Source organism: Staurois parvus, unplaced genomic scaffold, assembly GCF_062004578.1.
Source record: "Staurois parvus isolate SC_StPar_1 unplaced genomic scaffold, SC_StPar_1.0 ptg000086l, whole genome shotgun sequence".
Taxonomy (NCBI): domain Eukaryota; kingdom Metazoa; phylum Chordata; class Amphibia; order Anura; family Ranidae; genus Staurois; species Staurois parvus.
The window spans coordinates 10,782,717-10,798,849 of NW_028317882.1; the positions used below are offsets into that span (position 1 = coordinate 10,782,717).

A 16,133-nucleotide genomic window follows, 5' to 3' on the forward strand; every position below is an offset into this window, starting at 1 on the left:
CACACCTAGAGCTGGTATGTTACTGGAACTTGCACAATGTACAAGTGTGAATGGCCCCTTAATCTGTTAGCCAGTGGCACTACAGGGTACTGTTATGGAGCCCCTGAGGGTTTCTTTGTTTTAATCACTGTGTTTTATGTGCATAATACCAACTGATACATTTCTATATACTAGCATGATTATTCATTTAAATGAATTGATCATTAGGAAAAAAAAAATAAACAGCATTTAACAAAATCATTATTATGGAATAGGGCAATATATGTCTGACAGTTTTGTAACTTCATACTTACACAACTGAGCAGGCATAACAGCCTTTCTGGCGGCTCTCCCGAATCAGAAAGGTACCATCTGCCTTCCCAGCCAGCATCTCTTCAGCCTGCTCTCTTTTCATCTTTCCCATGTACCAAGTCCTTTCTTCATGGTGTGGGAGATCCTCCTCGTCATCCATCATAGAGTATGGGCTGCATGGAACATAGGTGTATCAAACATCTGTTTTCTAAATACACAGTTTGACAGGTTCAACAACTTAACCAGTTCTAAGCTTTATAGAAAATGTACGAATGCCATACATGCACATGCCCATTAAATAAGACCAAGCCTTTGCCTCCACTCCATACAGCCATCCCTTGTACTGTTTTGTGTAAAACAGGCAAAAACTTGAGAGAAATTCTCCATTACGTGCATGACATTTTAAAAGAATATTTACAGCTGCGGACAAATCTGGCACCCTTCCACAAAAGAACCCCCCCCCCAAATTTTCTCTGAATTGACCTGAAACTAACAAAAATATATGGCATTTGTCAAAGTTTATTCTATATTTAGTAAACAAATCATACATTTTTTTTTTGAGTTTTGAACAGAATATTTTAAATAAAACAAATGAAAATGGCATGGACAAAAATGGTGGGGCCCTTAACCTAATAATCTGTTACACAACCTTTAGATGCAAGAACTGCAAACAAGCAATTTCTGCTTTTAGCCCACCCTTCTTAAGCAAACTGCTCTAGCTGTCTCAAGCTTGAAGGATTTCCTCCCCATACTGCATATTTCAGCTCTTTCCAATGATGTTTGACAAGATTCAGATCAGGGTTCAAATAAAGCATTTTCAGAACAGGCTAATTATTTTCTTCCTAGTCATTCACTGGTGCTTTTAACTGTGTTCTGGGTCTATATCCTGTTGTAGACCTGTGACAGAACAGAGCTTAATCACACTAGGGAGTATGTTGCACTTCAGAATTCCTTAGCACTCTTGACATTTCATTGTGCCCTTCACAGATTCGAGGCCCTATGCTAGACGCTGCACAGCAGACCCAAAACCTAATCATGTCACAGCTGATGTAACTTGCCACAAAGCTCTAGTTTTGTGTCCAAAAAGACAATTCTCCAAGAAGCACTGTGGCTCATCAATATGCATTTTCGCTAATTCCTGTCTGTTTTATTTAAAGGTTTCTTTTTTTCAAAAAGTAGTCTTCCTGGGTCTTCTTCCTTTAAGCCCACTGACACGTCATGATAAATGGTGCAACCATGTACCTCTGTGGATGCTTTCTTGGCTCTTTGTCGATTATTCACGCTGTCCTTTTGTTCAATCCAGGGACGGTTTTCCACTTGTGGCCACAACCAGGGAGTTTGGACCTTGAACTTATTATTATTTGAAACTGTAGTCAAAAGAATATCAAGCTGCTTGGGGATGGTCTTTTAGCCTCAGATTACGCTCTCCTTTGCTTTCTCTGGTGCATGTTCAACGAGAGGCACATAATCATACCAGTGATTACTATGTTCTATTTATATGGGCTGATTGATTTCAAGACGTATGATACTAATGACAGAAAACAGTTTGAAATACCACAATGATCCAATTATTGAAATCTTTTCTAGGGGTACCAACAAATCTGTCCAGGCCATTTTAGAATATCTTTGCATATTAAGCAATACACTTATCACTTTTCACAATTATTTGCTATACAGAAGCAAGTATACATGAGAAAATCGCTTTTAATTTCATCACTTTTCAGGAGGAATGAAGTATTGTTTCAATGCACTGTAGAGGCAAAAACAAATTTGTCCACACCTATACATCCTTAATTGTTTTACATTCTCTTCCTTTTATTTCAAGCAATAACCCTATCTTAAATGATGGCATACAGGAAGGATTTTTCTTGAAAAGAAAAGAGTGTTGTTTATTGTGAACCCCCCTGAGGAAGTCACATGACCATGTGACAAAACACATGGGAGCGGGGATGGATGACGGAACAATGTTCTTAGATTAGCAACAGAGAGGAAATCCGCACGTGTAATGTGCAAGAGTTATGTAGACGCTGGCTGATGCTTTGTGTGGCTTGGCATTATTATAATGTCAGTGTTTATTTTTAATGTGGCACAGAATAAATAGTAAAAAGGATAAAGCACTATATAGTCTTTTTATTTTACATTGCTGAATGGCTGGAGAGAATTTTAGTGCTTTTAAAAGGGAAGTACCTAAAGCCTATGCATTGCTCAGTGGATGAAGAGAGCTGGAGACTGCATTTAAAGGAGAGACATCCAAATTATCTGGAGGAGCTGGCTATATAAAAACAATAAATAGGAGGATATTCCAGTGAACGGGGGAATGACTACAATCCTTTTTTGACCCTACAATATATGTCGGTCATGGAGTCCAGGAGAGAGCACAACTAGCGGTGGTCACAAGTTTGAAAAAGTATGGTGGTGAATCTTAGAGCGAAATACCACAATATTTTGAGACTTTATTTATATTTGTTTGTGGACTTTGTTGAAATTGGAAATGTTTGATCACGGATTATATATGCTGTATATTGTTCATTTGTATGGTATTACACATTATTGCTGCACCATTTGTACATTACCAATGTTTTTTGGCCAGTTTTACCTAATTTAACCAATTGAGATGCTAACGTTGCTAGGCAAATAGTCACTAAACCTGCACTATATCTCTGACTGGATGTCGCTCCATTTCCTCAAACTCAACCTCTCCAAAACCGAGCTTCTCGTCTTTCCCCCTTCCCGTGCCCCCCCCCCCCATCCTTTCCATCACTACCAACAACACCACCATCAATCCCGCCCAGCAAGCCAAGGTCCTTGGCGTCATTCTGGACTCAAACCTTTCCTTTCAACCTCATGTCAAATCACTCACAAACACATGCAGGCTCCACCTCCGGAACATCGCCAGGATACGCTCCTTCCTTACCCCAGACACCACTAAACTACTCGTACACTCCCTGATTATCTCACGCCTTGACTACTGCAACTCCCTCCTCATCGGCCTACCCCAGTGCAAACTCTCCCCACTTCAGACCATCCTGAACTCAGCTGCCAGACTCATCCACCTCACCAGCCGCTCCACCTCTGCCACCCCCCTCTGCCTCTCCCTCCACTGGTTCCCCATTGCCCAATGCATTAAATTCAAACTGCTCACTCTGACCTATAAGGCCATTCACAACACTGCCCCTAACTACCTCACCGACCTGATTCCCAGGTACCACCCTATCCGTACCCTTCGCTCTTCACAGGACCTCCTTCTATCTTGCTCCCTGGTCTCCTCCTCCCACGCACGACTGCAAGACTTCTCCAGGTCCTCCCCCATCCTCTGGAACTCACTATCCCAATCCATCAGACTGTCACCTTCCCTCCTCACCTTCAGGCGCTCCCTGAAAACCCACCTCTTCAGGGAAGCCTACCCCACCCTCACCTAACAGCCGCTGCCCTTCCCTCCTCCTACCACTCCATCCCCCACAGCCATTTCCTCCTGTACCTCTACCCCCTCCCTCCTAGATTGTAAGCTCGAAAGAGTAGGGCCCTCTTACCCCTTGTGTGCTGTTTGATGTTACTGTACTGTTTCATGTATTGTCCCCCCTCTATTGTACAGCGCTGAGCAAACCCTTTGGCGCTATATAAACTCGATAAATAAATAAAATAAATAAATACTATATTTTTTTTTTCTTTTTTTAGGGTTTTGCTTTTGGTTACATAATTGAGAATGGGCAGAGTGAACTGTGTTACACCTAAAAGCGTGATATACAAAAAAGGTAACTGGAATAAAAAAGGACCCTATGGCAGGACTAATTACCTGAACTTTTTTTTGCTTTATTTTGTTCATTATTTTTGAAACAAACATCTGAACACAGTAGAAAAGTAAATTATTTGTATAGATCAGTGTAAAACAGTTAAAGTGGTTGTAAACCTCAGACATGACATATGAAGAAAGCATACCCCTTTATACTGTGTACTTGTCTCATTCCAGCATTAAGTGTCATTTCTGACTGCTGCTTCATTCTTTTGCTATCAGCATGAATCACTTCTGGCAAATTTTTCTGACACCAAGAGAAAAATGGTGACAGCGGAGGGAGCTCCAGCAGATTAACAGCCTCAGCTCTGTTCCTGTGAGCTGTGTGGTGGCGGGTGTGTCCCTTCCCTCCAATCAGCTCTCAGAAATCTCCTCACTGAGCTCTGCAGAGTGTAACTTCAGCTCTGCGCCCCCTTTTTCTGGAAGCTCAGACAAGCTTAAAAATTCAGCACTTTGAATGGATGTAGAGAAGAGAAGACAGTAGATAGACCGATACAACTTGTGTAAGAGAATTTGTAGAGGGTCAGAGCGATACTAGAAAATAATTAAGGTAAAATTGTAAAATTTTATGTTTTCTGGACAACATATATGTGCTGTGTCATTTGAGACTGTGCAGGAGAGGCGAGACGTGTTGCTTGGTTTGGTTATGGTGAATATTGGGAACTTTAAGATGCTATATTTGAAAGCTTAAAGTGGGCTGGTCTCGAAGGGAATAATTACAGTAGGGGAGAGGGTAAGGTATGGGGGAATACAAGGGTAAAAGCTGAATTCACCCGCTTTGTGAAATCTGCTGGCTTACTGAATTAAGTCTAACGAGCTGTATGCTACCTTGTGGACTTATGTCTCATCTACAACTGAAACTCTTACTGAGCATCGGGAGTGCAGCTATCACTATACTACCATCCCTCTGACAGGATATAAGCGGTTTTCTCACACACAGCAGTTCTACCTGCTCCCCACTCCTGCTATTCTGTTACAGAAGGCTGTGTATTTTGTAAATGGGTTTATATAATACAAAGCACTTTGTGTTTGGGCAGGAGGACAGGAAGAGCAAGAAAAGAAACGGCATGTGAGTCTGCAGCTACAGAAGCTGAGAACAGAAGGTACAGCATAGGAGCACCAGAAGTATAGCAAAAGCTAAGCCCCTGGCACTCAGAAAAAAAAAATGGTAAATTAAAAAGCTAAATACAGAGGGCATGCATTTTGTTGGACTTAACCCCTGGTAATCCAGAAAATTTTACATAGTGTCTGAATTCCTGGAGCACAGCTTTAAGCTTTCTACCCAACCTTAAAGTGGTATTCAAGGCAGTTAAAAAAAACTAAAAAAAAACATGTCCTACTTACCTGTGCTGTGCAGTGGTTTTATACAGAGCAGCCCCGATCCTCCTCTTCTTGCGCCTTTTGCCGGAGCTACTTGCCCCTCCCTCCTGCTGAGTGCCCCCAGAGCAAGCCGCTTTCTATGGCGGCACCCATGCAGGCTCCCTCCCGAGCCGCTGCGTATCCATACACACACAGAGCCATGGCTCAGCCCTCCCCCCCTCTCTCTTCATTGGCTCAAAGGCTGAGATTGTCTCAGCCAATGAGGAGGGAGAGTCCCCAGAGAGAAGAGGCTCTTGTGCACATCACTGGATCACGATGGAGCTCAGGTAAGTATTGGGAGGGCTGCTGCACACAGGTTTTTTATCTTAATGCATAGAATGCATGAATGTAAAAAACATTGAGCCTTTACAACCACTAAGTTATGCTTGAAGAAGAATTTCAACAACTATTTGCTACTCTGTGTTGCTAAGAGCAAGCCTGCAAAATCATTTATTCAGATTATTTCAAATACAATAATAACACTTTCACATTTCCAATTTTGTAATAAAACCACAGAGTGCATACTGTTTTTAGCAAAAGAGACATGGCTAACGTGTTTTTCTGGAAAGTAAAAAAACTAAATATTTACTCTTCAGGTTCATTCTTCAAGTCCAGCCACTCACTGATATCTTTTTGACGAGCCCCATTGCCAAGCAGCCAACTGAAATATAAGATAAAGACAACAAAACAAAATTTATGTAACAGCTACAAGATGCATGGAAAATAACATTTGTAGATGATCATATGCACAATAGAGTAAAACCCATGGCAAACATATTTACAGCAGTCATGACTTGCTAGATAGTTGGATAGTCTTTTGCTGATGCAAACAAAAGCCCCTTGACAAAAGGACCTTACTTCAATGTTCCAAACAACTGTAAAGTAGTAACCAGAAATAGGTGTGGGTACTACCCATGGCAACCCACCAGATAACAATTCGAACATAAAAAAAACACTAAATTCAGAAAGATTACTATCAGGGGTCTCTTTTAAAAACAAAAATTAACCACTTGCCTACCGGGCACTTATACCCCCTTCTTTACCTGTCCAATTTTCAGCTTTCAGCGCTGTCGCACTTTGATTGACAATTGCGCGGTATTGCAAGATTGTACCCATATGAATTTTTTAATCATTTTTTTCTCACAAATAGAGCTTTTTTTTGGTGGTATTTAATTGCCGCTGGGCGCTTTACTTTATGCGCTATAAACAAAAAAAGTGCAAACATTTTGATTAAAATTTTTTTTCTTTGTTTCTATTAAAAAACTTTTCAAACAGGTAATTTTTCTCCTTCACTGATGTGCGTTGATGAGGCAGCACTGATGGGCACTGATAGGCGGCACTGATAAGCAGCACTAATGAGGTGGCCCGGATAGGCGGCACTGATAGGCAGCACTAATGAGGTGGCACGGATAGGCGGCACTGACAGCACTGACAGGTGGCACTGACTGGCATCACTGCTGGACACTGACTGGTGGCACTGCTAGGCATTGACTGGCGCAACTGATGGGCACTGACTGGTGGCACTGACTGGCAGCACTGCATTGATGGGCACTGGTGGGTGGTACTGCTGGGCACAGGTAGGTGGCACTGCTGGGCGGCACTGCTGGGCACTGATCATCAGTGCCCTGATGATCGGTGCCGATCCCTGCTCTGACAACTGCCGGTTCTCGGCAGTACTTTCCTCGCGCTCTGACAGCGTGAGGAAAGTGCAGCCGAGAACCGGCAATTGCATTTTCTGGTGATCAGCGTGTCATTGGACACGGCTGATCACATGGTAAAAGGCCGCTGTGATTGGCCTTTTACCACATCACGGGATCAGCTGTGTCCGTAGGGGGCGCGTGTTCTGGGAGGACGTCATATGACGCCCTCCCAGAACTGGCCGGTCGCAGTGTAGCCGTCATTCGGCTATCTGCGGTTGGCAAGAAGTTAACTTGGCAAATGTCTCCACATTTGTACAAGTGTAGCAAACTATATCCCATAATGCTTTTAATATGTGTGTAAAATTTTCCTTGTTGCCTTTCGCTGGGCTAATGTAACAATCCTTAACATTCGGTCCTAAGAGAAAACGAAGGACATTTGACTAATAGAGAAATGAGCCTACCACTTATAGGCTTAAGAATTAAATTATCAGGAGAACATGCCGGTGTCCCAACAACCAGTGTCTAATCCCTGCCTGGCATATTCAGCTGTCAGCTGCATGCTCAGATAAGGGAATGCTGTGGGCTAGGGAAGGGGGGGGAAATTAACCCCACATTTTTTTTTTTTTGTGTGCGTGGTTCCTCTCTAAAATCTATATCAGACTCAAAGGATCTGGTATGGAATTTGGAGGGACCTCATGCCATTTTTATTTTCATGGCGTCCCCCTTAAAATCCATACCAGACCTAAAAGGCTTATATGAATATTTGTGGGAATCTCGGGCTGAGTCACTGGTTGTTAGGTCGTGGGTAGGTGCCAGCACCCCAACAACCAGGACACTTTCACATATGAGGCAAATGTTTTGCTTCGCACTTCAGCTGGAGGTTCGTTCAGCCAAACAACCATTCATTTGGCTGTTCACACAGGATACTTCAGAGACTGTACACATTGCAGAAGTATCCCTCAAATGATTTCATCTGCTGGACAAAATGTCTTTGTCTCTAGTGTTAGGCTAGTTTCCCTGTTGGGGAACATTCATTATTGAATGTTCTTATAGATATTTTTCTCCTAGGATTGAATGTTAGGGATTGTTATATTTGCCCAGCAAAAGACAACAAGGAACATGCTACGCACATATTAAAAAACATTACGGCATTACTTGTTATGCTTGCATGAATTAATTTTGCAAAGCAATTTATCAAAAGACACCGTAATTTTTATGGAATGGATACACCTCTGTTTCTGCACCCTTACTGTGAGCAGGAGAGTGATTGAAAACAAAATGTTATACCACAGAGAGATTTGCTGCACCATGCTACTTACACCAGATACTGGTCTCTAAGTTTACGCAGCTGCAAAAGGTCTGGCTTCAAGCTGTTCATTTTCTTGTCAATTTCACGATTTTCATTTGCTTGCTTTTTTAAGTCTTGCTCCAGTTTCTTCTTGCTGTCATGAATTTCAGTCACTCGAGACTTTAGTTTTTGAGAATTCATCAAAATCCTATTGGTAAAAAAAAAGTTAAGCAGATATAAATCAAAAAATATCTGACGCATATGAGTGTAAAACCCCGGTTCATGCAGCTATTTTTTTTTTTTTTTTTAATATCTTGTACTACTTGTATATTGAGGATGTGTCTTTTCTAGTACTACAATGTGTAAGTAGATTGTAAACTTATAAAAACCCACATCAGTCTGTATATGCAATAAAGCAGGGGTAGGCAACTGTAGCCCTCCAGCTGTTGTAGAACTACAAGTCCCATGAGGCATTGCAAAACTGACAGTTACAAGCATGACTCCCAAAGGCAGAGGCACAATGGGACTTGTAGTTCACCAACAGCTGGAGGGCCACAGTTGCCCACCCCTGCAGTAAAGCATGCTTGTTATACTCATTGTGGAAGCTAAGGGGTTAATCCGCTGCATTGTGCAAATAGGCAGTTTGTTCCTGATTGCTCTGTTCCTCCCCTTGTTTAAGAGACCACCTCTCATCTCGTGATAAAACAGACTGAACGGTAGGCATTTTGAATATGTTCAGTTTGGTGTGTATTGCTAGTTTTTTTTTTCTTGGGAGATTGCAGGTGATCAGCACAGGGCCAATCAGCAAAAAAAAAATTTAAAGTGCCCCTGTTCCCCCATGCTCGCGAGTAGTGGTGAACGCATATGTAGGCCACGCCCACATATGTAAACGGTGTTCAAACCACACATGTGAGGTATCGCCACGAACACAAGAGCAATAATTCTTGCACTAGACCTCCTCTGTAACTTTACATTGGTAACCTGTAGAAATGTTTAAAGTGTCACCCATGGAGATTTTTTAGTAACGTAGTTTGACACCATTCCACGAGCGTGCGCGATTTTAAAGCATGACATGTTGGGTATCTATTTACTCAGCGTAACATCATCTTTCATATTTTGCAAAACAATTGGGGTATATATTGTTTTTTTTTTTGAATCAATAAAGTGTATTTTTTTTTTCAAATAAATTGCGTTTGAAAAATATATTAATTTTTAAAAACTGTCCATTTCGGTTTCGGTTTTCGGCCAAGTGCATCCTGAATTTTTGGTTCCAGAATTTTCATTTCGGTGCACCACTAATTTGTGCTATCATTGCAATTGTCAGGAGAAGAAGAAGAATTTACCGTGCAAGGTTTTTTTTTTTTTGATGGATGCGTTGTGGTAAATGGCATAAAAATATAAGGCTAAAGTTAAAAAATTATTTTTTGGGGGGGCAATTTTCCTTTTGTAATAGAAAATTAGGAGAGATCAATTAAAATTTTTTACCAAATCGAAGCCCAATTTGCTGTGAAAAGCAAGGTATATTCCACTAAGAAGTAGTTATAATGATATGTATATTTATATACTAACACAGGTCAAAGCTGCAAAATTGGGCTTGGGTGTTAATGCCGCTTCACATATATGCAGACTGGATGTGGCTTGAACTGCATCCAATCTGCATGACATGTGAAAAAAACATTGCTTCCTATGGTGCCTGTTCACACATGTCCGGTGCACTGGTGGTGCGGATTCAGTGAGGTTTGAAGAAGAGTAATGTACAATTTCTGAGCAGTGCGGTCCGGATCAAGTGCGGATTACAGGCTATTGACTTCTATGGGAACTGTTTCTAAACCGCATGTGTGTGACCAGGATGGTCCTGAGAGCTAATCCTGTCCTGAACCAGATTGTAAACCTGACATGAACTGGTGAACAACTACTGTATTAATTAGCAGTGAAACCTGAACTTCAATCCGCACCGCACATGTATGAACCAGCTTTTTAGGTTTATTTGACCTTGGCCATGGAGGGCTTTAATAAATATATAAAAATGACTAAAAGTCTACAAATATTCTATAGCTAAAGGGTAAAGCAGTAGTTTCAGACAAGAAGATGGAGACAAAACTAGATGTGTGAATATGTGAAAAGACAAGATGCAAATGAACAAAAACAAGACTGTAGAGCAGAGGCAGGCAACCTTTGAGAGGCGGAGGTCTACCTGAGCAACATGGAAGAGATCAAAGATCACCTGGGCGCAGTGCCCTTTTTTTATTTTTTAAAGAAATTACTAGCAAGGCCCCAATAAAGGAAGGCATGAAAGAAACTTATAAAAATATAATAAAACAAACATCACTGTAATCAAAAATGTGCAAATACTTACGGATGTTCAGTCTGGTCATGTGATCTTACCTGTGTCAGCCAACAACGGCTGCAGGGCAGAAAGTGTCCCAACCATTGTTGGCGCGCCCTCTTCTCCCCTGCATATGCTGCTGGATCACACAGGTGAGATCATTTGACCAGACTGGAGAAACTGCAAATAGGTCAGTCAGCATAGGTGTTAGGGGTATGTTGCCCGCAAGCGAACTGCGATTTTAGCTGCGTGGGGATGCCATTTGGAATGAACCCTGTTTGTTTTGGCTGAGGGTGGTTGCGGGTGTGGGAACAGGTGCAATTCCTCCTGCAGTAGTGTGAACCTGCACTTATGATCAGTGGTAGTGTTATTTCAACCTACTTCCTTTATTGGTGGGCAGTGTTGGTGTTAAATAAACCTTTATGCAGCAATTGTGTCCGTGGCAGTGTTCATTAACCCCTTCATGCTGTAGCATAAAGGGGTTAACACTGACACTGGTGCCACTAATGCAGTAGAAAAGAGTTATTTAACTGTCACAGGTCACTAATGCATCAGTGCCAAGTTGCAGCATGTTAACCCCTTCATGCTGCATATTACTATTGTAATTATTAACCCTTTAATTATTAACCCTTTTCATTATAACACCCCCCCCGTTACTGTAATACAACAAAATTACACTGTCAAAAGTAAATCCTCCAGTCAGTGGCTGCTGCCTTCGGTATTACTTACTTGTATTCATGCTCCCTTAAGGTGCCGGTGCTATTCGATCTTCCTCTCCCGCCCTCTGAATGACAGCAAGGCAGAAACCGGGACTAGAAGTCATGTCGGGTGGAGATCACTCCGCTTGACAGAAGTGTATGTATGCTTTCTAGACTGGTGCCGGGTGCAGGAGTGCTCTCGGCGCTGCTGCTCTGCTTCAAATAGGGGACTTTTGGCTTGGCTTTACATGTAAAACACACAGGTGGCAAAAGCGTTCAGGAGCTGGCAGGCATGTTGGGTCGCGATCTACCTGTCAGATAGATGCAGCTGACAGGTATATCGTGGTCGATGGGTTCCCGATACCAGTTGCAGAGTCGAAAAAAATTTGCTCAGGACAGGCTACCTACTGGTGACCATATCCATGGTACAATCACTTGTAGCTTTCACCAGGGATGAATGGAATAGGGTGACAATGAAGGAAAGCAGTTGTGAGACATTTCTCACTTCTTAAAATAAGTGTCTGAATGAAACCTTTCCCATCAGATCACCAACTATTAGTTTAACAAAAACTGTAGAATTTAACACAACTTCTGAAATTATATGAACATATAAAGCTTCTATTTTAGGGACTAGGATGACATACTGTGCCATTGTGAAGGAGAGATTATTGAAGGGATGTATATTTCTCTGCGTTTTCTGTTATATGTGAGAGAAATATGTACTTTATTTACTGTGTATTGTGTTACCTTTGTTTCAGATCCAGGCCAGGATTTACCCAGGAAAGGTGATCCCAAAAGAATGAAGTCTCACAATTTACTTTGAAGTAGAACTCTAGGCAAAATTTTTTTCTTTCATTTTAGATGCGAGTAAGGGAGGGTTATAAGCTCTGTCAGTTTATTTTTTTGCTATCTGTCCCATCTGGGGACAAGCCAAAATATAGGATTTTCTTTTCCTTTCAATGATAAGGATATACAGGACAAATAGAGAGGGTAAATATACCTAACAGAGGCACAGACAGGAATAAAAACTGGCAGGGGTTCTAATCAATCTCCACTCTGTCCAAAAATAAAAAAAAATAAAAGTTTTGCCTTTAGTTGTATTTTAAAATGTGTACAGTACCTCTCAATCTCCTGGTTATTGCCCTCTCTACGACACTTTTCAATGTAGTCCTTAGTGAATGCTTCTTGGGTCTGACACTGCTCTTCAAAGATTTTGATAGTTTCTTTGAAAGCTTCAATGGCTGTGCGCTTCATCTGTAGTTCCTATTACAGGAAAACAGAGAACATGGATGGTAAAATATTAGAGGAGGGCAGAATTTAAACAAAATGCACAGCTGATTTATGTGAAAGTCATACCTGAGTTGTTCTGGTATATTCCTCATAAAGGGAGTCAAATTCCCGGCTTTTGTCTCTGTATTGCTGATTATAAACCTTAAGCTGTTCTCCTACAGCTTCCACACTGTCTTCTTTCACAATCTGGTCCTATATTTCCATAAAACAAAACTAATATAGTACTTAAAGAAAATGAAGAATGGCTGTGTAAAATTTTTTTCTTGCATACTTTATAGTAAAAACAGATATAAAACAAAAATAAACTTTAAAGTGTCAACTACAATAAAATTGATCCAAAACCAATATATAGTTTCCCTGAGCAACAAAGGAAAAACAAAAAAATTAAGAAATAACCAGGCAAATAATTACAAACCTGCTGATACTTGGACATGGGGTACTGCAGTTTGATGTCCAGTTTGGGGTTGTACTGAGCTAGAGACTCATGTTTGTAATGTGTAATAAGTGCTACCACTGTTGTAAATGTTAAGGGTTCAGAGAAGCCATACATGTTATCTCGATGGAATATCTTGATCAGTTTGTTGTTTCCTCCTTTCCTGAAAAGTAAATATCTTACTTTATTTAAAGATCATAGTACAGAATGTTGCACAATTGAGAAAACAATTTATGACTCAAGTCATAAGATATAATTATCAGACCTTGAAAATTGGTTGATATAGAGTTCTACCATTCAACACTGTCACATGGCTGATCAAAAAAGAAAAGAGTAATCTGTGGCCAGCTGAAGGCTTGGGTGATGTGAAGTTACAGTTTGCATTTGCTTTTTCAATACATATAAACAGAGAAAGAATTTGCCAATTCTATTCTATCAGTCCTGAAGATTTTTCTTTTAATGTGTAGGTCATGATGTTACCAAATTACTGTTTGGGCATGTATGTCTAATAAGTAAATATATATGGGCCACATCCTCCTGGGCCAATTTGGTGCATTGCAAATCAATGGAATACCCTCCAGTGATTGGAGGAACGGAAAGCCATATATTAGGTTGAACCAATTCAGGGTCATCAGAGGGTCTACTGCGAAGGCCTGAAAAAGACCTGGTGAGAAATCTGTCCACATTCGGAATCCCTCACCTGTGGCAAAGAGCTTGAGAGCCCATTCCCCAAACCAAATGATAATGTATGAAAAGGTCTACCCATCATTTTTTAATGCCTGGAATTTGGACGGTGGAGAGGGCCGGAATGCAAGCTGCAACTGTGGAATTTCCTAACTGGATTCTTGTTGGATGTCCTTGTAAAAGAGGTGTCTGACTTTAAGGAAAACTAAAATTGCTCCAAAATGTTGCTAGAAGTTGCTGGGTTGGAAATCCACCACGCTGAGGAGAGTCTGGCCTTGGCGGTCAGACGCATGGTGCAGCCCCATGCTGCCAGAATGTTGCATTCAAATGGCCTGGAGCAGGGGCCTCCAAAGTACGGCCTGCAAGGACATTTTTTCTGGCCTGCAACTAAAGTCCTCAGACTGCTGGGACATTCTCTGCTCAAGCTAACTCCCCTCAACCCTAGGCAGTATGCAGTGGAAGTGCAACCCGACAAAGCCCATCCCACCCCGGCTGTTACAATAAGTGTCCTTTACCATTGTAATTTCCCATAAGGACCCTGATGTAAAGGAGAAATGTGAAGTGGACACAAATGTGAGGGGAACCACAAATGTGCAGGGGGCTTTGATTGGGATACAAATGTGTGGGGAAACTCTGATGGAGATAAAAATGTGCGGGGAGAGTCTCTTGGGGCATAAATGGGCAGGGAGACTCTGATGGGGACACAGATGTACCAGGCAACTCTCAACACAGACATAAGAACCCATGCACACCGAAAGTCTGGCCCCCGTAGATAAGGCTCTGGTGATTAGGTGCAGGCGGATGATACAGGTACACCATCCAGCCCCACTGCTGACAGCCTGTCAAATTCTTTCATTCCGCAGCTGTGGATTCATTTTTAAAAAGTTTGGAGACTCTTGGTCTGGAGTGACACAGTCTTGAAATAGGCAACACTTGAATTCACTGTCTGCTGGATTTCGGTTAACAGGGACATGGTCCAGATACTCCACAACATGAATTCCCTGATTGCAGAGCAGAGACAAGATCAGGGTAAGCACCTTTGTGAAAACCCAGAGGGCCATGAAAAGGCCAAAGGGGAGGGTGACAAATCGGTAATGTTGAAAGCTCACTGCAAAAAAAAAGATCGTGCTGATGAGGTGGAAAGATGGGAATATACAAGTAAGCTTTCCAGATGTGTAATGAGGCCAGAAAATCCCCAGGAAGGATGGAGGCAATGACTGACCAGGCAGTTTCTATGTGGCACTTTCACACCGATAGGAACAAGTGTAGAGTCTTTAAATCTAGAATGATCTATACTCTATTACTGGATTTGGGAACAGCAGAAAAATGTAATAGTCTTGAAAGTGTGGTTCTGTTGCTACAGGGGTAAAGATTTCTTCAGACAAGAACTGCTGGACAATAGCAAGCAGATCGGACTCACCAAAACAAGGAGGGAGGCATGTTTGAAAGCATGAAGTGGGGAGGAGGCCAAGAGCAAAACTCCAGTTGTAGCCCCTGGATAGGACAATGAACCTAGGTGTCTGAGTAATTTAGCGACCAGCAGGCTCAAAGATATCCACACACTCAGAGAAGCAGGGACCCTCCACCACTTTCTGCTGAATTGGATGAAATTTGTTCTCTAGGTGGCCCTGTTGCCACCCCCTGGCTTGGCAAAAGTCAATTTTTTTATTGACTTTTGCCGTAGGAGCTGGGGGTAAATTCTCAGCTGAACAGTGCCTGCATCTTGGTCTTGCAGAGCAGGCGACGAAGCATGCTTCAGGAAAGAAACACAGGATAAAGGTAAAATGATCCCATGGAGCCTCTGCTAGCAGATCCCAGGACCCAGAGACAGACATGTCCATTTTTTGTTGAACAGACACACTAGAAGATTCATGTCCAGCATCCCCAGGGATAGCACAGGTGCTCGAATATATTTATTCAGAAACCACTCTCCCAGGTTTAGTTGATTTCGGATGAGCAAATTGGCCTGCCAATTTTCCATGCTGGCAATGTACATGGTGGAAAGCCATGGAACATGTTGGATAAGCCTGACTTCCCTTTACTGCAGTGAAATTTCATGTTCTTTCTTGATGGTTACCATACACCACGGCTGTAACACTGTCAAACTGGATGCAGACTGAAAGAACAAACTTGACTGAAGCTAAAGCAGGGTCCCAATGCCACTATCATCAGGAACTATTTGCCCTTGATGTCAGATGAATTGGGCAGTCTAGGAAGAGATAATGTGTCCCACATGGACATGATGCCCTGCATGACTTCTAGTCCCGGTTTCTGCCTTGCTGTCATTCAGAGGGCGGGAGAGGAAGATCGAATAGCACCGGCACCTCGAGGGAG

At 41.9% G+C, this 16,133-nt stretch overlaps 1 protein-coding gene across 1 annotated transcript in view; it reads right to left on the minus strand.

The window, feature by feature from the left end:
- The window catches only part of PIK3R2 (phosphoinositide-3-kinase regulatory subunit 2), a 111,029-nt gene that overhangs the window by 11,680 nt on the left and 83,216 nt on the right, over positions 1-16,133 (minus strand). The window contains exons 10-15 of the mRNA XM_089670045.1: positions 13,098-13,278; positions 12,749-12,874; positions 12,513-12,655; positions 8,400-8,576; positions 6,030-6,101; positions 294-464 (exon numbers count right to left, since the gene is read on the minus strand). Coding sequence (XP_089526171.1) covers positions 294-464; positions 6,030-6,101; positions 8,400-8,576; positions 12,513-12,655; positions 12,749-12,874; positions 13,098-13,278 — 870 coding nt within the window. The remainder of the gene's footprint in view (positions 1-293; positions 465-6,029; positions 6,102-8,399; positions 8,577-12,512; positions 12,656-12,748; positions 12,875-13,097; positions 13,279-16,133) is intronic.